The sequence below is a fragment of the Nomascus leucogenys genome, chromosome 7b (genome assembly GCF_006542625.1).
Source record: "Nomascus leucogenys isolate Asia chromosome 7b, Asia_NLE_v1, whole genome shotgun sequence".
NCBI lineage: Eukaryota > Metazoa > Chordata > Mammalia > Primates > Hylobatidae > Nomascus > Nomascus leucogenys.
The window spans coordinates 17,455,023-17,478,356 of record NC_044387.1 but is presented as its reverse complement, the minus strand read 5'-3'; the positions used below and the strand labels follow the sequence as shown (position 1 = coordinate 17,478,356).

At 41.8% G+C, this 23,334-nt stretch overlaps 1 protein-coding gene and 1 non-coding gene across 2 annotated transcripts in view; both read left to right on the top strand.

Annotated features, from left to right (window-relative positions):
* NOCT (nocturnin) overlaps nucleotides 1-13,226 on the top strand; it is a 29,189-nt gene extending 15,963 nt beyond the window's left edge. Inside the window, exons 2-3 of the mRNA XM_030815698.1 lie at nucleotides 10,770-11,039; nucleotides 12,331-13,226. Coding sequence (XP_030671558.1) covers nucleotides 10,770-11,039; nucleotides 12,331-13,166 — 1,106 coding nt within the window. The 3' untranslated portion in view covers nucleotides 13,167-13,226. The remainder of the gene's footprint in view (nucleotides 1-10,769; nucleotides 11,040-12,330) is intronic.
* Nucleotides 13,227-22,160: 8,934 nt separating this feature from the next.
* Nucleotides 22,161-22,264, top strand: LOC115836141. The gene has a single exon (XR_004031135.1). It is a non-coding gene; the product is annotated as a U6 spliceosomal RNA (small nuclear RNA).
* The last annotated feature ends 1,070 nt before the right edge of the window (nucleotides 22,265-23,334 follow it).

The following is a 23,334-nucleotide window of genomic DNA, read 5'->3' as shown; positions in this document are numbered from 1 at the left end:
ATTTTGATGTGCCTGTTAACTATATGAATTCTGTAACTTGTGTGTTGCATTGAGAGTGATGGCTGGCCCATTGCAGTGACTCATGACCAATCCCAACACCTAGGGAGGCTGAGGTGGAAAGATCACTGAAGGCCAGGAGTTTGAAGCCAGCCTGGGCAACTTAGTGAGATCTCGTCTCTATTTTTTAAAAAAAATTTTTAATAAAAACATAAAATGAGAATTACTGTTGTTTGTGAAAAATGAATTGTGAGCAGAAGCCAAATATGTGTGGAATCAAATCCAAAATTTCCAAGCACATAAAATTAGACCTGAAGCCAATTTGAGTGCCAAATAGAGTTCAGCAGAGGTTTTGTCAAGATTTGGTACTTTTCAGTATCTTGATTGCCACATGGGTGAATTATTTGTGCTGTCTAGCCTTAGGAAATAAGCTTTGAATATTGAGCTATTGTTAATGTTTGAAAATCTTTTTAAAGTCCTGAATAGCAACTCCTATTAAGGCATAAAACTTAGGTAGATGGTTTGAAATCCCGGAAATCAACATGTATTTATGTATGAAAGGAATTTTTTTTAATGGTTGATACTCGAAAATTAAAAAGTGAATGTGAATTAGCCGAGCATGGCGGCGTGCACCTGTAGTCCCAGCTACTTGGGAGGCTGAGGCAGGGGAATTGCTTGACCCTGGGGGGCGGAGGCTGCAGTGAGCCAACATCGCGCCACTGCACTCCAGCCTGGGGAACAGAGCGAGACTCCGTCTCCAAAAAAAAATTGAGTGTGGCCAAGGGCGGTGGCTCACACCTGTAATCCCAGCACTTTGGGAGGCCAAGGTGAGTGGATCACTTGAGGTCAGGAGTTCAAGACCAGCCTAGCCAACATGGTAAAACCCTGTCTCTACTAAACATGTAAAAATTAGACAGGTGTGGTGGTGTGCGACATAATCCCAGCTACTCAGGAGGCTGAGGCAGGAGAATTCCTTGAACCCAGGGGGGCGGAGGTTGCAGTGAGCTGAGACTGCGCCTTTGCACTCCAGCCTGGGCAACAGAGTGAGACTCCATCTTAAAAAAAAAAGTTGAATGTTAAGCCGCATGTGGTGGCTAATGCATGTGATCCCAGCACTTTGAGAGGCTGAGCTGAGAGGATTGCTTGAAGCCAGGAGTCCAAGACTAGCCTGGAAAAAAAGTGAGACCCCTGTCTCTACAAAAAAAAATTTTTTTTTAATTAGCCGGGGTGGTGGCATATACCTATAATCCCAGCTGCTTAGGCTGAGGCAGGAGGATTGCCGGAGCCCAGAAGTTAGAGGATGCAGTGAGCTATGATGGCACCACTGCGCTCCAGCTCCAGCCTGGGCAATGGAGTGAGACCCTGTCTCCAAAAATAAAGGGGAATGTTGTTTTTTAAAGTAGGTGAGAAACAATGAGACTTGTTACTCAGTTATTCTCTCATTTTGTTTTTTTTGAGAGCTGGAGTGCAGTGGTGCAATCATGGTTCACTGCAACTTCCACCTCCCAGGCTTAGGTGATCCTCCTGCCCTAGCTACAGGCACATGCCACCATGCCCAGCTAATTTTTTCTTTTTTAAATTACATCTAGATACGGATCTCTCTATGTTGCCCAGGCTGCTCTCAAACTCCTGGATTTAAATGATCCACCCACCTCAGCCTCCCAGCATGCTAGGATTACAGCATGTTTGAAATTGGCATAATAAGCGTATCTGCTTCCTAGGATTGTGATGAGAACTGAAAATATAGTTAAAGTTCAGGAGGCTGGGAAGTCCAGTCAAAGGGCTGGCATCTGGTAAGGGCCTTGTTGCTGTGTCATGCCATGGCCAAAGGTGGAAGGTCAAGAGAGGTCTGAACTCACCCTTTTATAAGGAACCCACCCCTGGAACAGCACTGTGTCTCCCCCGCACCATATTGGTATTAATCCATTGATGAGAGCCATGCCCTTATGACCCAAACACCTCCCATTGCCCAACTTCCAACACTGCTGCTTTGGGGATCAAGTTTCTAATACATGAACTTTGGGGGACATGCATTCAAACCATAATAAAGTGAGGAGAAGAGAAAGGTGCCTCTCAATCTTCAGTCTTCTTTAGTTTACAAATTTAAATAAATAGACTTACTACATTATAGTCCCTAGGTGGTTCTTAGTAAGCCTTGGCACTGTGCTATAAGTATAAAAATAATATGTAAAGTCTATCTAGTATTTACTTTGTTATTAATTCCCTATCCCTGGTTTGTTTGCTGTGTTGTTGTTGTGACAGGGTCTTGCTATGTCACCCAGGCTGGAGTGCAGTGGCGTGTCTCACAGTTCACTGCAGCTTCAAACACCTCGGCTCAAGTGATCCTCCCTCCTCAGCCCCTCAAGAAGCTGGGACTACAGGCACGCGCCACCACACCCAGCTAATTTTTGTGTTTTCATGTTCATCATGTTGCCTAGGCTGATCTCAAAATCCTCAGCTCAAGTGAGCTGCCCACCTCAGCCTACCAGAGTGCTGGGATTGCAGGCTTGAGCCACTGTGCCCGGCTCATGTTCTCCTACTTCTCTGGCCATGTCATTTCACGTTGCTTTTGCAGATTTCCCAGATCTCAATCCTTTGATCTCCTTTCTCTCACTCAATTCAGTCTTTTCTGTGCATTAACATCTCCCAATGTTTGTTTCCAGTTTGTAACTCTCTCCTGAATGTCAGTCATCTAATTGTTGAACTCCTATTTTCTGTAAACCCTGTCAAGTCTTCCTAACCACTGTAGTTCGCAACTCCATCCTTCTGGTCGCTCAGCTGGAAACTGTGGACATTTTTTTTTTTAAGAGATAGATAGGGTCTTGCTCTGTCACCCAGGCTGGAGTGCAGTGGCATGATCACAGCTCACTGCAGCCTCAATCTCTTGGGCTCAAGTAACCCAGTTCAGCCTCCCGAATAGCTGGGACCACCAGTGCACACCACTACACCTGATTAATTTGTTTTTGTTCTGTTTTTTTTCTTCTTGTAGAGACAGGGGCTCCCAATGTTGCCCAGGCTGGTCTCGAACTCCTGACCCTAAGTGATCCTCCTGCCTTGGCCTCCCAAAGTGTTTTGATTACAGGCATGAGCCACCACACCCAGCCTCCAGGCTCCTTTTTGACTGCTCTTTGTCACAAATCACATCTAAGTTATCAAAACTTGTTGGATCCAACTTTAGATTTATTGAGAATCCAACCACTTTCACTGCTGCCCCCCAGTTCACCCCGGCTGTCTCTTGCCTAGATTATTGTAGATTTCCTCAAATGAGTTTCCTCCTGTCTGCCCTTATGTCCCTGTAGTATAGTGTAGTTTAAATATATCAGCCAGTGATATTTTCAAAATGTCAATCAGATTCTCCTCTTGAGTAGAATTCTCCAGCTGCTTCCCATCTCTGATAAAGGCCAAAGTCTTTAGATAGACCAGCAAGGCCCTACCCGATCTGCTCCCTCTCACTGCTTTTTCTCTGACCTCATCTCCTTTTATTCAGACTGTTCACACCACCATAATCCCCTCTGTTTATCAAGCTTGCCACGCATGTTCCTCAGGGATTTTGCACTTGCTGTTCCCTCTGCTTGGAATGTTTTATCAGGTCTCCAGTGAGGCTATTTCCTTACCACCTCCCGGTCTCTGCTCAAATTCCATCTTTTGGCGAGGCCTCCTTAAGCATCGCATATCCAATAACAGCTCCCTGCCCACAAGCATTCCCTATTCCACCTTTTCCCTTTATTTTTCTCCAAAGCACTTTTCCATATATGACAGACTACACACACACGTATATATGTTGGTATATAGGGTCTTGTTTGTCTCTCCCCACTAGAAAGTACAGAAGCTCCATGAGGGCAGAGATACTCATCTGTTTTGCTCAGTGATATATCTCCAGGGTAGTGTCTGGTACACGGTAGGCACTAAAACTTTTTTCTTTTTTTCCTGGAGAGATATTTAATTTTTTTTCTCTAGAGAGACAGAGTCTTGCTATGTTGCCCAGGCTGGCCTCAAACTCCTGGCCTCAAGTGAGCCTCCTGCTTCAGCCTCCTGAGTAGCTGGAATTATAAGTGTGAGCCACTGTGCCTGGCTCCAACTCAAAGATTTGACAAAAAATGAATGAACAGCCAGCCATATGTGTCTGTGGTTTGAGTAGGGCAGAAGATGAGAGTGGCTACCCATGATGGACCAAGTGGTACAGTCACAAATTAGAGCTTCATATCTAAATCCTATTTTTTCGAAGTCCTTTTCTGGTTACTCTTACCCATCCTGATTGTTTTAACCCTTATTATACCCTAGTGATTCTGCATAGTTAGTACCCGGTTTTTCTCTCATGAATTCATGAGTATTAATCTTTCCCCAAATACTTGCCAATTTTTTTAGGGAAAATAATCAGCACATATTTTATTGGCATAACTCAATAAAACTACATTGGCCTAACTCAGTGACTTAACAAAACTCAGAGAATAGAGAAATAAAAATGTAAAATTAACATACAGCAGAGAGATTATCCCAAGGATTATGGGATTGGATTAAATTAAGAAGATTAGAGTGTTGCCAGTGATGGTCCCACTGTTCAAGAGAGTGAAGTGCAAAGAAGGGGAGTAAATTGCAGGGAGCATAGAACAGCCTGGCACAGGGGAGTCCCTCAGTAAGCTGTCTAGAACGAGGGTGGATGAGTGGAAATACCTTTCAGGACCATCTGTATCTCTCTGTCCTAACTTCATGCTCATTATGCAACAGACTAATGTTTCCCAGGTACTTTAGTATTAGAGGGGTTGTCCTATGTCATGTTGTGGTTAAATACTCTGACAGTCAGTGTGCACCAGTCCACCTTGGGGAACATCTTTGGGTTTCCTGTAAGGTCTAAGGGGGCAGAGACAAGACTGTAGTAAACACTTCCTAATGATTCCCCTCTACCTAGTCTCTATTCAAAATGTAGCCTAATGATATCTTTCTCAGATGAGCTCATCTACAGTGAAACAAGTGCAAAAGAGCTATGCCAATAAAATTTGAAAGGCAAATTGCGGTGTATTATTCCATACATGAGTAGTGTTATCACACCTGACAAGAATGATTCATTGTTTTTCAAATATGAGAATAGAAATTCTGAATGAAACATCCTTTTTCAATAATTATTATTTTTTATTTTTGTAGAGACAGGGTCTCACTATGTTGCCCAGGCTGGTCTCAAACTCCTGGACTCCAGGGAACCTCCTGCCTCAGCCTCCGAAAGTGCTGGGATTACAGGTGTGAGCCACCGTGCCTGGCCCAAGTTTTATTAATAGGAAGATATGTGTCTCTACTGCAAACAGTAGAGCTGTTATATGAGGAACATAGGAACATAGATTTGAAAAGTCTCCCCCATTCTAACCCAGATGCCTTTTCCACCTGATCTTGGAGAAATTAAGACCATGTAAGCCCTCATTTTAAAGAGAAGTAAGCAGATCTTGGCTGGTATGGTGGTGTGCACCTGTAGTCTCAGCTACTCGGGAGGCTGAGGTGGGAGGATGGCTTGAGCCCAGGAGTTTGAGGCTGCAGTGGGTTATGATCATACCACTGCACTCCAGCCTGGGTAACAGAGTGAGGCCCTTAACAAAAAACAGGCCCTTTGGGGAAAAAAAAAAAAGAAAAAGGCTAGATGTGGTGGCTCACGCCTATAATTCCCAGCACTTTGGGAGGCCAAGGTGGGTGGATCACTTGAGGTCAGGAGTTTGTGACCAGCCTGGCCAACATGGTGAAAGTCTGTACTAAAAATACAAAAATTAGCCAGGCGTGGTGGAACACGCCTGTAGTCCCAACTACTCGGGAGGCTGAGGCAGGAGAATTGCTTGAGCCTGGGAGGTGGAAGTTGCAGTGAGCCGAGATCGTGCCACTGCATTCCAGCCTGGTGACAGAGTGAGACTTGTCTCAAATAAATTTTAAAAAGTTAGGTAAGCAGGTCTAGAGAGTTGTGGCACAGCTAAATAGTCATAGAACTGGGACTAGAATTGCTCTTTTGAGGCCTTAGAATTTGGTCACGCTGCAGTATATCTCGCACCTCAAAAGCTTTGTCTTCAGAGGGTGAATTTGCTGAAAACCACCAAGAGGCTCTGAGGCCAAATAAGGTAGATGACCAGATTTGATAATCTGCTGTTAGTCCAAAATGAGCTGGCTTTAACAAGAATGTTTTCCTTGAGAATTGTAGCAAATAGCCTATTAAATGCATCTCAAAATCTAGATCCCCCTAAAAGACAACAGGGAATGATAGACTATCCCACTTGATTCATCTCATATATACACAGCAGTCTCAGAATTGCAGTGCCAGTACCACCACTACTAATTATGATCACTTAGACATAATTACTAATTATGATTGCTACTATGAAACTTATGAAAAAAGTTTAAAATTTTTAAATTGAGGATGCTTTTCTCATCCTGCCCCCTCCTTTTTTGGTGTACTACATCTTCATGTTCATTGTTGGGCCATATAGCCATTACATATTGAATTCTCCCTGCAAGTCTTCTTTAGAATTGATTTGCTAAGTAGCTCTGTGTTTAGTGCGCTGCACCAGTTCTTATACCAATGTTTCTGGTCATTTTGGTCTGAAGCTTGTTCTCCAGTTCTATTTATGGCAAATTTTTTTTTTGAAGAAGGCTACATAGTAAATATTTAGGCTCTGTGGGCCAAAAATGGTCCTGTTAATGTATTCGTGAGTGTGTATGTACTTAACACATTTTTTAAATGTAAAAATCATTCTTAGCTTGTTGGGTGTGGTGGCTCATGCCTGTAATCCTAGCACTGAGATGGCTGAGATGGGAGGATTGCTTGAGCTCAGGAGTTTGAGACCAGCCTGGGCAACACAGTGAAGACTCCATTTCAAAAAAAAAAAAAAAGAAAAAAAGCCATTCTTAGCTTGAGGACTGCCAATCCTTGCTCTAGTAGATTCCTCATAAGGGGCTCATGGAGACAATATTCCAGTTTTGCTGGATATAAAATCCTTGGCTTACACTTTATGTATTTTAAATATGTTACTTCATTTTCTTCTCACATAAAACATTGCAGTTGAAGTCTGATGATAATCTGATTTTTTTTTACTAGACCACTTGGTGTTGGTCATTCTGGGTTGATACTCTCAAGTTTGCAATGTGTTTTTTTTCAATATCTACTTTTTAAGTATTTTTTTAAAGTTTTTTTGATTTCTTTTGTTCCCTTTCGTTGGTCTTCATCTATAAGAACTGCTATTACTCATATTTTGGGTCTTTGCTCATTTTTAGTATTTGTCACTTTCTCCCTTTTATTTTTAAAAAAATGCAATCCTTAGGTTTGACTCTGATCTTTTTCTCATTTCTTTTTAATTTTTATTGCTAATTCTTTTTGGTGTCTCATTTCTGAGTTTTCTAATTCTGATTTAGGTTTTTCTTTCATGTCTTGTATCTTGTTTTGTTTTGAGACGGAGCCTCGCTCTATTGCCAGGCTGGAGTGGAATGGCGCCATCTTGGCTCCCTGCAACCTCCTCCTCCCGAGTTCAAGCGATTCTCCTGCCTCAGCCTCGCGAGTAGCTGGGATTACAGGCGCCCAACACCATGCCTGGCTAATTTTTGCCTTTTTAGTACAGACGGGGTTTTGCTACATTGGCCAGGCTGATCTCGAACTCCTGACCTCAGGTTATCCGCCCGTCTCAGCCTCCCAAAGCGCTGGGATTACAGGCATGAGCCATCGCGTCTGGCCTCTTGTATCATTTTCTAATTTTTTTTTTTTTTTTTTTTTTTTTTTTGAGACGCAGTCTCGCGCCCAGGCTGGAGTGCAGTGGCGCGATCTCAGCTCACTGCAAGCTCTGCCTCCTGGGTTCACGCCATTCTCCTGCCTCAGCCTCCGGAGTAGCTGGGACTACAGGTGCCCCCCACCACACCCGGCTAATTTTTTTTTTTTTTTTTTGTATTTTTTAGTAGAGACGGGGTTTCACTGTGTTAGCCAAGATGGTCTCGATCTTCTGACCTCATGATCTGCCCGCCTCGGCCTCCCAAAGTGCTGGGATTACAGGTTTGAGACACCGCGCCCAGCCTTGTATCATTTTTTTAAAGACTTAGCTCACTCTGCAATAGGATGCAGTTTGATTTGCTTCCTGGGCACGTTTCTGGCATGCTTTCACTGTCTGATATTGTTCTATTCTTTATTCTCTTCATGTGAAATTGATTTTTCTAAATTTTTAGAAGGAAGTGTGGTTCAGGATTGCTTTTCTGATTTCACGTACTCCTCAAACGTTTGACTCCCATTGGACATTATCATCCTTCTTTCTCCACATTCATTTTTGCTTGGTAGTTTTTTCATATAACCACCCTAAAATTCAGCTTGGCAAAGATAAAATGTCATCAAAAGGAATGTAGGGCAGTCCTATTGAAACTGAGCTCTACATCAAGCTAGTACTCTGCCCAGAGCCTGATAGGTGTCAAACGTCACTGTTTATTTCACATTTAAAATGTAAAATATACCATGGTGTCCCTGTGAGTTTGCTGTGGTTCCCTGGGACACGTTAGCTCACAGTTTGGGGATCACAATACCAGGTGATGCTGACATTGCTGATCAGGAGACCACACTTGGATGTTTGGCTGTTTTTTGTTTGTTTTCCCCAAAAAACCTACAGGAAGTAAAAAAAAAAAAGTACAAGAAGAAAGACTTTCAAAACTTGTACTGCCAGCCATGAAGAAAATTTCTTCCTTTGGACCCATGTACTCAGGCGGAGATCAATTAAAATGAAATTATTGAAATCAAACAGTTTGGAAACAGTTGTATGTGTGTGTTTGTGGGAGAGCATGCTTGCTTGCAGATGCACACACATCTGCCGTGTTTGTTGGGAAAATTAGTATGTGTTCATTTGCTGTAGTCTAGCTTTCTTACTGGAGGGAAAACTACTTTGAGTAGACAGGAAGGAACAAAAAAAGCATGCTTGCATCCTCATTGACCTTAATGTTTAAGGACATTTGGTGGTAAATAATTGAATTTCCTTTGTAACCTGCCATAGTGAATTTGATTGACTGCTAGTTTGAGATGTGATTGATAAGCCTGCCAAATTTTATAAAGCAAACTTTATATAATATTTACATTTATAAAATGTTTATGTTTTATAAAGAAAACTTGGTATCTCTCAAGAGAGGGAAATCCAGATTGCCTGGTACCAGCATTTATCATACACAGAATCTTGGATGTTACTCCCCGTAAAATGTGCCCCTAATTTATACTATAATGAAAATAAAACATAGTTGACCTCTAAAAGAGCAGTCAACTGCTTTCAAGTGAACTGCCCACATAATGATAATTAGTTGAAGATTATGCTCTGTTCTCCTTAATGAATTATAAAAAGCAAAACACTAAAAATTAACTCGGGAAGACAAAGTAACTGGTGCTTCCTGCATTTTTCCTTGTTCTTTGTCTCTCTAGGATCCCAGGAAATGTGGGCAACTCATGAGAAGGTAGTGCCCTGGATGGAAGTTAGCTGAACAAAATCACCTTACTCTTAACCCCTTCTGGCCTCAGCCCCTTTTCTGGATTTTAAGAAATCCAGCAATTGATACAAGATTATAGACTATACCACTCAATGAAGTTCAGAGTTCTACTACAGAAAGCCCAAGCCTTGATTTACACTTAACATCTAAGAGAAATGGGAAAGAATCTAGCCATTACTTTCCCCAACAGAGGGATCTGTATAGATGAGATGACCAGCGTAGCAAGCAGTCTGCTATTACCTAATCTCTCACCCAGGATTAACATTAACATGGGCTTTCTAACATTTCACTTTTTACAAACTAGTCTTCAAGATCTTTTTTTTTTTTTTTTGAGTCTCGCTGTGTCACCCAGGCTGGAGCCCAGTAGAGTTACCTCAGCTCACTGCAACAGCCATCTCCCTGGTTCAAGCAGCAATTCGCCTGCCTCAGCCTCCCAAGTAGCTGGGATTACAGGCGCACACCACCACACCGGCTAATTTTTTATATTTTTGGTAGAGACAGGGTTTCTCCATGTTGGCCAGGCTGGTCTCGAACTCCTGACCTCAAGTGATCCACCCGCCTCAGCCTCCCAAAGTGCTGGGATTACAGGTGTGAGCCACCATGCCCAGCCTAGTCTTTAAGTTCTTAAGATATATAGAAAAAGGAATGTAGATTTTGTTAAGCCTTGCTCTGCTTTTAAGACTGGTTTTATAAATTACAAAGACAAATTCTAGGTTAGAAGAGGCCATCAAGATCAAAGTATTTCTTCCTTAAAAGGATGAGTTTTCACTGTTAATCAAAGACTAGTTTTAACGGTAGTACTTAAATTAACTGTCCTGGTAGAAAGCTGGAACCTGATAACTCCTTTATTCTGCCTCTGTAGAAACAGCTTTATATGCCGGGCGTGGTGGCTCATGCTTGTAATCCCAGCACTTTGGGAGGCTGAGTCAGGCGCATCACCTGAGGTCGGGAATTCCAGACTAGCCTGACCAACATGGGGAAACCCCATCTCTACTAAAAATACAAAATTAGCAGGGGGCAGAGGTGCATGCCTGTAATCCCAGCTACTTGGGAGGCTGAGGCAGGAGAATTGCTTGAACCTGGGAGGTGGTGGTTGCAGTGAGCCGAGATTGCGCCATTGCACTCCAGCCTGGGCAACAAGAGCGAAACTCCATCTCAAAAAAAAGAAAAAAGAAATGGCTTCATAGACGAATATGGCAACAATTGAGCTCCTGGTTTCGGTGGACAATAAATGTTAATCTTACGGTTGTGCTGGGCGAGAAGTCAGGAAGAGGAGCTGTGTGTAATTGTGATTTCCTTTTCTGTAGCGTGTTCCATGGGAACCGGTACAAGCAGACTCTATAGTGCTCTTGCCAAGACACTGAACAGCAGCGCTGCCTCCCAGCACCCAGAGTATTTGGTGTCACCTGACCCAGAACATCTGGAGCCCATTGATCCTAAAGAGCTTCTTGAGGAATGCAGGGCCGTCCTGCATACCCGACCTCCCCGGTTCCAGAGGGATTTTGTGGATCTGAGGACAGATTGCCCTAGTACCCACCCACCTATCAGGGTTATGCAGTGGAACATCCTCGCCCAAGGTATGCCGGATGCTTTTGTGCCTTTGCAGTCAAGTTTGCTGTGACTGCCTTTCTGCTTCTGCACATCCTCAGTGCACTGATGTTTTAAAATGTTTTATGTGGAAGGAAGAGGTGTGGGCGGATGGAGGTGACTACAGCAGCATGGAGAGCTCCTAGAAGAGGTTAAGACAGGGAATCATCTGGTTTTCACTTTTTTTTTTTTCTAAAAAAAAAAAAGACAGACTTTAATTGTTCTTGGATAGTCTACAAACATGGAAGGTGTAAAGAATAAACCATGAGTTACTTGCTTTAATTGTAAAAACCAGGTCAGGTGCTCACGCCCGTAATCACAGCACTTTGAGAAGCCAAGGTGGGTGGATCACCTGTGGTCAGGAGTTCGAGACCAGCCTGACCAACATGGAGAAACCCCGTTTCTACTACAAATACAAAATTAGCCGAGTGTGGTGGCGCATGCTGTAATCCCAGCTACTCAGGAGGCTGGGGCAGGAGAATCGCTTGAACCCGGAAAGCAGTGGTTGCAGTGAGCTGAGATTGCACTATTGCACTGCAGCCTGGGCAACAAGAGTGAGGTTGCAGTGAGCTGAGATTGAGCCACTGCACTCCAGCCTGGGCAAGAGTGAGATACTCTGTCTCAAAAAAAAAAAAAAAAAATATATATATATATATATATATACACACTTTGTTATGGTAGAAAGGACTTCTTTCCTGGGTCTGCCAAATTAAAAAACAGATGTGTCAATCAACTCTATGTAGCATTGCCTTTTATGTAGCAGTTGCGATTTTAAGAAAAACAAGGGCCTGATTTTTTTTTCCTGGAAAATAAGGGTAGATTCCGTGACTTACCAATCTTTGATTCTTTTTCCCTAAGTAGGAAAAGCTGCCCATTTAAAATAAGTTACATTCATTCTGAGTAGTGTCCATAATAGTCAGGGTTAAAACTAATACTTGGTGTTTAAAAAAACCAAAAAAATTTAAAAAGAAAATTGGCATTTATTTCATTTGATATAGCTTAGATCCCTGGCACTGCAAAGCAGTTTCCTTAAGTAAGATCTTAATATCCTGGAATATAGTTACATGAAATCATTTCGAAACAAAAGATCTGTTGTTTGCTTCATCCATGTAGTGAGAGGTGATTTAGTTTGGATGGGGTAATACAGTTTGGACAGAGAACCACTCCAAGCATTTGAAGCAGAGGAAACATTCTGAGGGTCTTGAGTGATGCCAAACCTCCTGGGTACTTTGAAGTCATGGTTCTGTAGGAGCTGACAACTGACTAGCTTTTTCTTTTCAGCTCTTGGAGAAGGCAAAGACAACTTTGTACAATGCCCTGTTGAAGCACTCAAATGGGAAGAAAGGAAATGTCTCATCCTAGAAGAAATCCTGGCCTACCAGCCTGATATATTGTGCCTCCAAGAGGTGGACCACTATTTTGACACCTTCCAGCCACTCCTCAGTAGACTAGGCTATCAAGGCACGTTTTTCCCCAAACCCTGGTCACCTTGTCTAGATGTAGAACACAACAATGGACCAGATGGTTGTGCCTTATTTTTTCTTCAAAATCGATTCAAACTAGTCAACAGTGCCAATATTAGACTGACAGCCATGACATTGAAAACCAACCAGGTGGCCATTGCACAGACCCTGGAGTGCAAGGAGTCAGGCCGACAGTTCTGCATCGCTGTCACCCATCTAAAAGCACGCACTGGCTGGGAGCGGTTTCGATCAGCTCAAGGCTGTGACCTCCTTCAGAACCTGCAAAACATCACCCAAGGAGCCAAGATTCCCCTTATTGTGTGTGGGGACTTCAATGCAGAGCCAACAGAAGAGGTCTACAAACACTTTGCTTCCTCCAGCCTCAACCTGAACAGCGCCTACAAGCTGCTGAGTGCTGATGGGCAGTCAGAACCCCCATACACTACCTGGAAGATCCGGACCTCAGGGGAGTGCAGGCACACCCTGGATTACATCTGGTATTCTAAACATGCTCTGAATGTAAGGTCAGCTCTCGATCTGCTCACTGAAGAACAGATTGGACCCAACAGGTTACCTTCCTTCAATTATCCTTCAGACCACCTGTCTCTAGTGTGTGACTTCAGCTTTACTGAGGAACCTGATGGACTTTCATAAATACTTGCTTTTGTCTTTTTAATCACAAGAGTCTTTTTGTTTTGTTTTGTTTTTTTTGAGGCAGAGCAGTGGCCTGATCTCGGCTCACTGCAAGCTCCGCCTCCCGGGTTCATGCCATTCTCCTGCCTCAGCCTCCAGAGCAGCTGGAACTACAGGCGCCCACCACCACGCCTGGCTAATTTTTTGTATTTTTAGTAGAGGCGGGGTTTCACCGTGTTAACCAGGATGGTCTCGATCTCCTGACCTTGAATCACAAGAGTCTTAACGGAATGTTTCGGGAAACAAATAGGATAAGACAATGCCAGAGGAAGGATAGAAACATGGGAAGTTTCTATCATTTCATTTTCTGTGTTTCCAGCATGCCCTTGGAAAAGACTCCCTTTAGTTCACAGATCTTTTCAATTAAAACCTATAGCGAAAAAGGTGTTTGCACTCCAATTTTGGCTTGTATTGTTTTCTTTTCCTTAATATTACATTTTGATCATTTAAGGGCATTAAATTGGCTTGTTTTGGTCAGGTGTGGTGGCCACGCATGCCTGTAATACCAGCACATTGGGAGGCCAAGGTGGGAGAATCACTTGAACCTAGGACTTCGAGTCCAGCCTGGGCAACATGGCACGAGACCCCATTTCTATTTCTAAAATAATAATAAATTTGGTTATTTTGAAGATTTTTCAGTTTGAGGATGCTATAAAAACTCAGACTTGCTTGAATCTTCCATAATAGTATGTAGCAGCAATTTCTTTAAACAGCATTTTAAGTTATTTGTGGGTTTTTAAAATGTCAACAATATGCATGGCAATATTTATTTTTTATATCTTCATATAAAATTAAGTAAATAAGTTATAGCATTATGAACATTTTAGAACCATGCAAGAGAAGTTATAGAGAAAGTAATTTATGGTAATTTTCATAAAGCTTTAAAATATTTTCATTTGGGCTGTAACAAAATGAGTACAAAGGAACTATTTAGCCTGGAGGGGCTTTTGTTATTTAAATGTCAGATTTCTTTGATACATTCTTCAAAAATAATCCTTGTCCTGCCTCTATGTTCCCTGTTATTGTGTTTCTTGAAGAGATTCCAATTAGTTTTCAATTATTTAACCAATTAGTTTTCATTATTGCTGTTATATATTTAAACTTTACCATTGGAATAATACTGGTATGCATTTGATATCAGTCACTCGATGTCATCATTATTTGTATTGGAATGTGCTATTCACAATCGGTTATTTAGAAGCTGTATCTGGCAGTGGCCAAGAGAGTCAGTAGGACCTTCTTTTCAGAGATACGAAACTTTCTAGAAAGCCTGTTAATGGGCTTTCATTGAAATTTCCTAAGATAGCCAGATACTGTGATTCAGAATATCTAGAAAGAAGGATGTAAAAAGCTAGATAACCTGGGTCAGGTGTGGTGGCTCATGCTTGTAATCCCAGCACTTTGGGAGGCCAAGGCGGGCGGATCAACTATGGTCAGGAATTCGAAACCAGCCTGGCCAACATGGTGAAACCTCGTCTCTACTGAAAATACAAAAATTAGCTGGGCATGGTGGCAGGTGTCTGTAATCCCAGCTACTTGGGAGGCTAAAGCAGGAGCAATCGCTTGAACCTGGGAGGTGGAGGTTGCAGTGAGCTGAGACCGCACCATTGCACTCTATCCTGGGCAACAAGAGTGAAACTCCATCTCAAAAAAAAATAAAAAATAAATAAATAAATTTAAAAACCTGGAATTCTCTTCCATCAGAAATAAAAGTAAAAATTACAGGTAAAGCCTCTTCCAAACAAAATAACTTATTGGTAATAGATACTTTAATTTGTGAGTTGTAAATACATAAGATTAATAAATGGTCTTTTAAAGCTAGTGCTTTTAATGTCTTTGTGGTCCAAAAAGAATCTGGGAGTAGATTTTCTCCTTTAATACTGTTGTATCATATCCACATATATCCATTCACACACGGAGCCTTCACTGTAAAAGTGAACGAACATAGATCTGTAGCTGCAAGTTGATGGCACTTATGCTGTATGTATGTGGTAGCTGCAACAACGTCCACTGAAATGGATCACTCATTCTGTAATAGAACCACTTTTAAAACAAATGAGGTTTTCAGAAGTAACATAGTATGCACACAATTTTGGGGACAAGCACAGGAACATCTACCAAATGTAGAATTGGTTAAGATTTTAGCATGACTAATTGCTAGTCATACTGATTAGAATACTCATTAGTGCAGGTACATTGTTTACCTACCCCAAAATACTTCAACCGGAAGAGAAACCATGGCAGCCTTAAATAAATCTGGATGAGAATGAAGGCCAAAATAATGTTTGAGTTTCAAGTGTTGTCTGCCAACAAAATTAACAGGGTATGAGTTGAGGGCGGGCATATGGGTGCATGGGCATGCCACCAGACAAAATCAGTTCTGGAAACACCAACATATGATTGGTATGTTACTATGAGTTAAGGGGATTGGAAAAAATCCAGTGAAACTCTGAGTTATCCTTTCTAGTTATCACTGCAGGAGATTGAATCCTTCACTGATGCATTACCAGGAACTGAAAAAGAAAATTTTTTTAAAGTCATATGTGAGCCTTCTAATTTTTTAGTAGTATATAAATCTTAATAGGTTGCTTTTTTCTTTTGAGACAGGTTGTTGCTGTGTCACCCGGGCTGCAGTGCAGTGGTGTGATCATAGCTCACTGTAGTCTCTACCCCATGGGCTCCAGTGATCCTCCCACCTCAGCCTCCCAAGCTGCTGGGACCACAGGCACATGAAACCATGCCCAGCTAAAATTTATTTTTTGTGGAGATGGGGTTTCACCATGTTGCCCAGGCTGGTCTCGAACTCCTGGGCTCAAGTGATCCTCCTACCTCCACCTCCCAAAGTGCTGGGAATACAGGCATGAGCCACTGTGCCCCACCCTAAGTTGCATGTTCCTTGCATAGATCCCTTATTCCATCCATATGTACCTTTCATTCTGCTTTTCCTATTATACCCTATATACTATTGTTTCTGGTTTTTATTTTTCTATTTTCCTGTACACTATTTTGTCATTGAGTCTCAGAAGGTAAATTGCAAATTTGAAGAGGGAGTAGGAATGGCATAAGTTTTGGTTTTCTTCATGCCACATTTCAGTAGATACCGTAGTACGTGGTGGTAGTAATGACTGACCGGGTTGTTTATTTAAATAAGGCATGGTGTATACATATGATGAAATTAACATTTGAGTTCCTTTGACTCCAAGAGCTTTACATATGATCTTAAAACTATAGACAGGGGCTCAAAAGGTCAACTAATTTGAGCAAAGTGATAGCTAATAAATAGTAGCTGAGTCAGGATTCAAACTCAGGTCTGTCTTGACTCCAAAGTGCTTGCTTCTTCCCTACCACCGTTTCTTTGGCTTTGAGTGAACACAAACGGGGAGAATAGACACTGCAGTGTAGCAAGAGATTTGTTAAACATGGTCAAATGGTCAAACATGTAAGTCAAATACACATGCAGTATCATACATACAGTATTAGACCAGAAGCAAGATATGGTGGCTGAATACTGGAATATAATGGATTTCCAGTGTTTTTTTTTTTTTTTTGGGGGGGGGGGGGGTTTTTAAGATGGAGTCTCACTCTGTTGCCTGGGCTGGAGTGCAGAGGTGCGATCTCGGCTCACTGCGACCTCCGCCTCCCAGGTTCAAGTGATTCTCCTGCCTTACCCTCCCTAGTAGCTGGGATTACAGGCATGAGCCACCACGCCAGGCCTGGATTTCCAGTTTTCTGATACAGTGAAGTCTAGTTTTGCCCAAAGTAGAACATTTGATACTGTTTGCGTACTTCAGTCATAGTTTTTAAAGGAAGCAATAAGAACAGCTACTCTAGTATTTCAAATTAAAGGAAAAAGTTGATGCAAATATTCTGTATTCAAACCATTTTTTAAAACAGCCAAGATTAATAATGAAGGGAATGTTGCATATAGTTACATATATATGCATTACTTATCACGTGTGTTAGACTTGAAAGATTCCCAAGAATTAAATTCTAAAAACAGAGAAAACTAAAACATGATTTAAAGGAAAGGCATCCAAGAAATGAATGTGCATGCATAAAGAGCTCTAATCAACTCTTTCTTTAAAATGACATGTATAAAAATATAGGACAGGCAGACTTTTTACCTGGAGTGGATAGATATTAGCAAGAGATTTGTGAGCCATAGTCAAACACCAGAATGGCAAAGGCCTGGAACTAGGGTATGTAAAATAAGGGGAGAGGAAAAAAGCAACATGTCAAAGGGCACAGGCTGTAACTGAAAAGACTTAGCTGTCACCAGTGTGACCCTGAACAAGTCGCTCCATCTCTACAGCCTAAGTTTTCTCATCCATAGAGTATATCTGCCCTCTCAACCTCATAGATTTGTGAGATCTGTAAAATAATGTAAATTTTAAAATACATATTGTAAGGCACAGAATAATAATGGCTAAGTTTCAAAACAAAAAAGGGAAGGGCCCTCTGTATTTCATGTCATAACAACCCACTCCTAATTTTTCCACCAAAGAGAATAACCCTTCAATTTGAAAGGGCAGAACTAAGTGTTTATAGAAATTTAAGCCCAAAATAGGCAGAAGGGCTGACTGAAGGGCAAAAGATTGGTTGGTTGGTCTTTTCTACCCAGTTGTTCCTCTAGGCAGATGTGAGGTTGTGGGCTAGTGCTTAGGTTCTTCAATTTCGAGAGGTTGTCAGTTGTACTTTGATTTGTAATGTAGAAAGATCTGCCTTTGAATGACAAAACAGAATACCCACAACTCCAGCCCCTTGTTACCATATTTCTTTGGAAAACTCAATTCTGGGAAAACATTCATGTAAGATTAGTCACACAGGCAGCAAAACCCTTCTTGACAGAATGCTAGGCAAAGCTTTGCGTCTCCTAAGCATCTGGTAAACTTGGACTGTATGAATCTCAACTGGTTATCTTTATTGGCTGCCAATATATTCAAAGCTAGTATATAGCTGGATTTTAATGACTGTGTAACACTTTACAGCATATATTCGCTGTATTGGTTTTCTTTTGTAATTTATTTGAAATTCCTTTTTTCTTCACTGAAATTTCTTGTACCTGTTTTTGTTGACTTCCATTTATTCTTTATTCTTTTTTTTTTTTTTTTTTTTTTTTGAGACGGAGTTTTGCTTTTGTTGCCCAGGCTGGAGGGCAATGGTGCGATCCCGGCTCACCACAACCTCCACCTCCCAGGTTCAAGCAATTCTCCCGCCTCAGCCTCCCAAGTAGCTGGGATTACAGGCATGCGCCACCGTGCCTGGCTAATTTTTTTTCTATTTTTAGTAGAGACGGGGTTTCTCCATGTTGGTCAGGCTGGTCTTGAACTCCTGACCTCAGATGATCTGCCCACCTCAGCCTCCCAAAGTGCTGGGATTACAGGTGTGAGCCACCACGCCTGGCAATTTATTCTTATATGTAAGCTATCTGAAACTCTTGTAGCAATAAAGCAGGATACTGATTAAATATCTTGCCATATTAAACAGGTTCAGGCTTCAAGATCCAGACAACTTGCATACAGGAATGGAAACCATACAAGTGGAAATGGGCCGGGCGTGGTGGCTCACGCCTGTAATCTCAGCACTTTGGGAGGCCGAGGTGGGTGGATACCTGAGGTCAGGAGTTCGAGACCAGCCTGGCCAATATGGTAAAACCCTGTCTCTACTAAAAACACAAAAATTAGCCGGGCGTGTTGGCAGGCGCCTAATCCTAGCTATTCCGGGGGATGAGCTGGGAGCATTGCTTGAACCTGGGAGGCAGAGGTTGCAGTGAGCTGAGATCGTGCCACTACATTCCAGCCTGGGTGACAGAGCTAGACTATCTCCCGGAAAAAAAAAAAGATGGTGGAAGACTGGACCTAAGGTATATGTCTGACATCTGATTCTGGTTTCCACAGACTGGTAAACCTGCAGAGAACACCCAGCAAAATTCTGCTATATTTTAAAATTCAGTTTGTGGGAAACTTGTTTCCCTCCCTGCAACCCTCACCCCCACTTGTTTTTGGATGGGAATGAGTGGGAGTTCAGGCTAAAACTCAACTGGGAGTCAGAGGGTGAGTTCTTTGCAGTTCTGCCAGTGACTATCTGAACCAACTGATGAGTCAAAAGTTTTCCTGAACCTTAGGTTCTTCATTTGTAATAAAGGAATAATCTCTAAGGTTTCTTAAAATTCTGATTTGAATTTTAAAACTCTGAGTTACTGCTGCCACTGCCCAAAAATGTTTGGGAAACTTTTTGGAACTGCTTCCATATGTTTGATGAAGCTCTTAAGAAAACTTGTGTCAATCTCATAGCCACATCTCCATTTGAACCAAATATGACATTACCTAGCTTGATTCACATCACATTAACTTCAAATGACGCAGCTCTTTTTAAAACTAAAATCTTCAACAGGAAATTTGTCTCTGTTAAATATATGTAAAATTAGGCCGGGCGCGGTGGCTCACGCTTGTAATCCCAGCACTTTGGGAGGCCGAGGCGGGTGGATCACGAGGTGGGTGGATCACGAGGTCAGGAGATCGAGACCACGGTGAAACCCTGTCTCTACTAAAAATACAAAAAAAATTAGCCGGGCGTAGTGGCGGGCGCCTGTAGTCCCAGCTACTCGGAGAGGCTGAGGCAGGAGAATGGCGTGAACCCGGGAGGTGGAGCTTGCAGTGAGCCGAGATCGCGCCACTGCACTCCAGCCTGGGCGACAGAGCGAGACTCCGTCTCAAAAAAAAAAAGAAAAAATATATATGTAAAATTTAGATTTTCCTCTAAAAAGCCATTTAAAAGTATTTTGAATGGTAACATTATTAGAATTAGCATATAGCTTTCCAGAGTAATTTCTTTGAAGAGACAAGGCACATTAACTTGGTGTACTGTTTCATAAGACTCTTATAGAGTCATCCTAATTAAAGACATGTTAAATATAAGAAAAAGGCTTTAGAATCAATAAAATACACAGTATGTAGGTTTTTAAAAAAGCTATTTGTAATATATCTCAAACTACCTTTTTCCATTTTTGGAACACTTGGGTTGGAACACAGAACCCTAAATGTTAACGCTTTCTTATTGTAACTATAAGGCAGTGGTTCTAAAATGTTGCTGCACAATGAAATCACCTAGAGATATTTTAAAAATAAAGATGCCTGGCTCCCTTTCCCAAACACTGACTTAATTGGTATGGAGTAGGAGCTAAGACACATGCTTATGAAAAGCTTCCCAGCTATTTCTAATGTGAGGCACAAAGTAACCACTGGATTCAAGTGAATTAATGTCCTACAATTCAGAAATAATTTGCAGATTATATAGATTAGTATTTTTCCTTTTTGGGCAGTGACAGTATCACTTACCTAAATAGACAAGTTTCTCAAAGTTAGGTAAGAGTGCAGGCTGGGTGTGATGGCTCACGCCTATAATGCCAGCACTTTGGGAAGCCGAGGCAGGTGGATCACCTGAGATCAGGAGTTTGAGACCAGCCTGGCCAACATGGTGAAACCCCATCTCTACTGAAAATATGAAAAATTAGCCAGGCATGGTTGTGCGTGCCTGTAATCCCAGCTACTCAGGAGGCTGAAGCAGGAGAATCGTTTGAAGCCAGGAGGCGGAGGTTGCAGTGAACCAAGATGGCACTAGTGCACTCCAGCCTGGGCGACAGAACGAGACTCTCAAAAAATAAAGATTCTACAGTGCAATGGATGTGAACAATTATCTTGGGAGAAAGTAACTCTGCTGTTAGTTTACAGCCTATTTATAATTCACAGCTTTGTTTTGTCTTTGATATGCAGTATTTTGCATTAAGCAATTAGTTTTTTTTGTTGTTTTTTTTTTTGAGACGGAGTCTCGCTCTATTGCCCAGGCTAGAGTGCAGTGACGCCATCTCGGCTCATTGCAACCTCCGCCTCTCAGGTTTAAGTGATTCTCCTGCCTCAGCCTCCTGAGTAGCTGGGATTATAGGTGTGTGCCACCACACCCTGCTAATTTTTTGTATTTTTAGTAGAGATGGGGTTTCACCGTGTTAGCCAGGATGGTCTTGATCTCCTGACCTTGTGATCCACCCTCCTCGGCCTCCCAAAGTGCTGGGATTACAAGCTTGAGCCACTGCACCTGGCCTTTGGCTTTTTCTTTAGCCTGATTTGCTTTGCCTTTCTGCACTTGATGTTGCCGCCATATCTTGAAATGTTACCTTATCTGTCCTGTTTACTCTCTATGAATAGTCCTTGACATCCGTTGCTGATTCTTTTTCTTCTTCCCCAACCTATCTTTATATACTTTATTCTTTCTACTCTTTAAGTTCTGAGCTCGCTTACTCACTCCCCAACCTGAATGGTTTCCACGCCTATTTCAGAAACTTTTATTTTGATGTCTGTCACCTCATATCTCAGTAAATAAAACTGAACTCCAATGTAGGTGAAGGAGGAACGAGTTGTCCAGAAAGAAGCCATCAATGGATGGCTCATGAGGCATGAATGCCTAGAATATTTGGGAAAAAATGAAATATTATAGCCCAGGTAAGTCTAAAAGAGGAGTAGCAAGAGAATGAGGCTTGGGGAGATAGGCAGAGCCCAGATCAAAGGACTTTAATTGCTATGCTTAGGCATATCTTTTTAGCAAGAGATGCCACTGAAGAATCTGAAGCCATCACAAAGGTTCATGAGTGATGAAAGCTGCTAATTTAGAAAGCTCTCAGCTGGTAGCCTGGAGAATGGATTAGAGGGAGACTTGGTGAGACAAAGAAAGACAGGGAGGATGGAAAAGAAGGTATTTAGAAGGTACCATGAGTAGAAATTTGGTTAATGATTAGAAGAGGTAAAGTATCTAGGATGGCCCCCAGGTTGTTTCTTGTATGAGTAATGGGTTGCTGGTATTTATTGGGCTAAGAGAAACAGATTTTGGAGGGAAGAGAGCTCAATTGAATACTCAGGAAGAAATAGCCAGTGGCAATTAGATAAACCCACCTAAGATACAGTAGTGCCTGCTTCAGCAACACATATCCTAATACTGGAATGATACAAGGATTAACACAGCCCCTGCACAAGGGTGACATGCAATTTCATGAAGCATTCCAAGAGAAAATAAAATGACAGCGTAAAAGTCTAGGCTTTAACAATAGATTTGGTAGTAAAAACCATAGGCATGGATGAGATTACCTAACAATTATGTTAGTGAAATAATAGTAGTAAACGTCTAATAAAAGTGTTTTCTATGTGCCAGACACTAGTTACAAATCCTTAATATATTAACTCATTTAATCCTGACAACAATTGTATGAGGAAAAGAAGAAAGAAGCCCATAAGCAGAAAGAACAAAGAAAAAACAAGTTGGTTAGGCAGGAAGTAAACATGGGAAACCAAGTAAGTTTTGTGAGGTAGGCATGAGATTAAGTGAACCAAAGTGTCCGTTTGACAATTGGGTTACTGGAGATCTCATGGAGAACTGTTTCTAAGCAAGAATTCAGACTGCAGGCTATTTGAAGAAAAAGAAGGGACAGAAAGATAGGCTATCAATTGTTGGAGCAAGGAGACCAAGTAGGTGTGAAAGGGAGATGCTGAGTACAGGAGGAAGGGCACCCTCCTTCCTGAGACAGGTGGTAAGGATGGATGTTGGAGTAAGTAAATCATCTGTAGCAAGGGGTCCAGGAATGGAGGGAATTCACAGCTCATGACCATGTCCTCTGTATAGAGGTATACTGGTTATCTGGTGAGAAGGGTGGTGAAGGCTGGAATTGATGCTGGAAAGTGGCCTAAAGAAGAACTGATAGACTACTGATCATAATTTAAAGATCAAGTGAGGCTGTAAAATGTAGTAGCATCAAGCCAAGGTTATATGGCTTTCCCTCTAATACACTGAACACAAAAAAGCAACTATAAATTATGTTGATTTATAGTTTGGAAGGGCTGAGATTAAAAGCCATAGCATTAAAAGGGCCGGAAGGATGGGGGTGAGGCACATCATTAATTTCAATCTGCAACATTCTGATAAGTATATACTGTCAACATGTATGTTTCCAAGTCTAGACTTTTTTTTTTTTTTTTTTTTTTTTTTTTTTTTTTTTTCAGACAGAATCTCGTTGTCACCCAGGCTGGAGGGAGTGCAGTGGCATCATCTTGGCTCACTGCAACCTCCACCTCCCAGATTCAAGAGA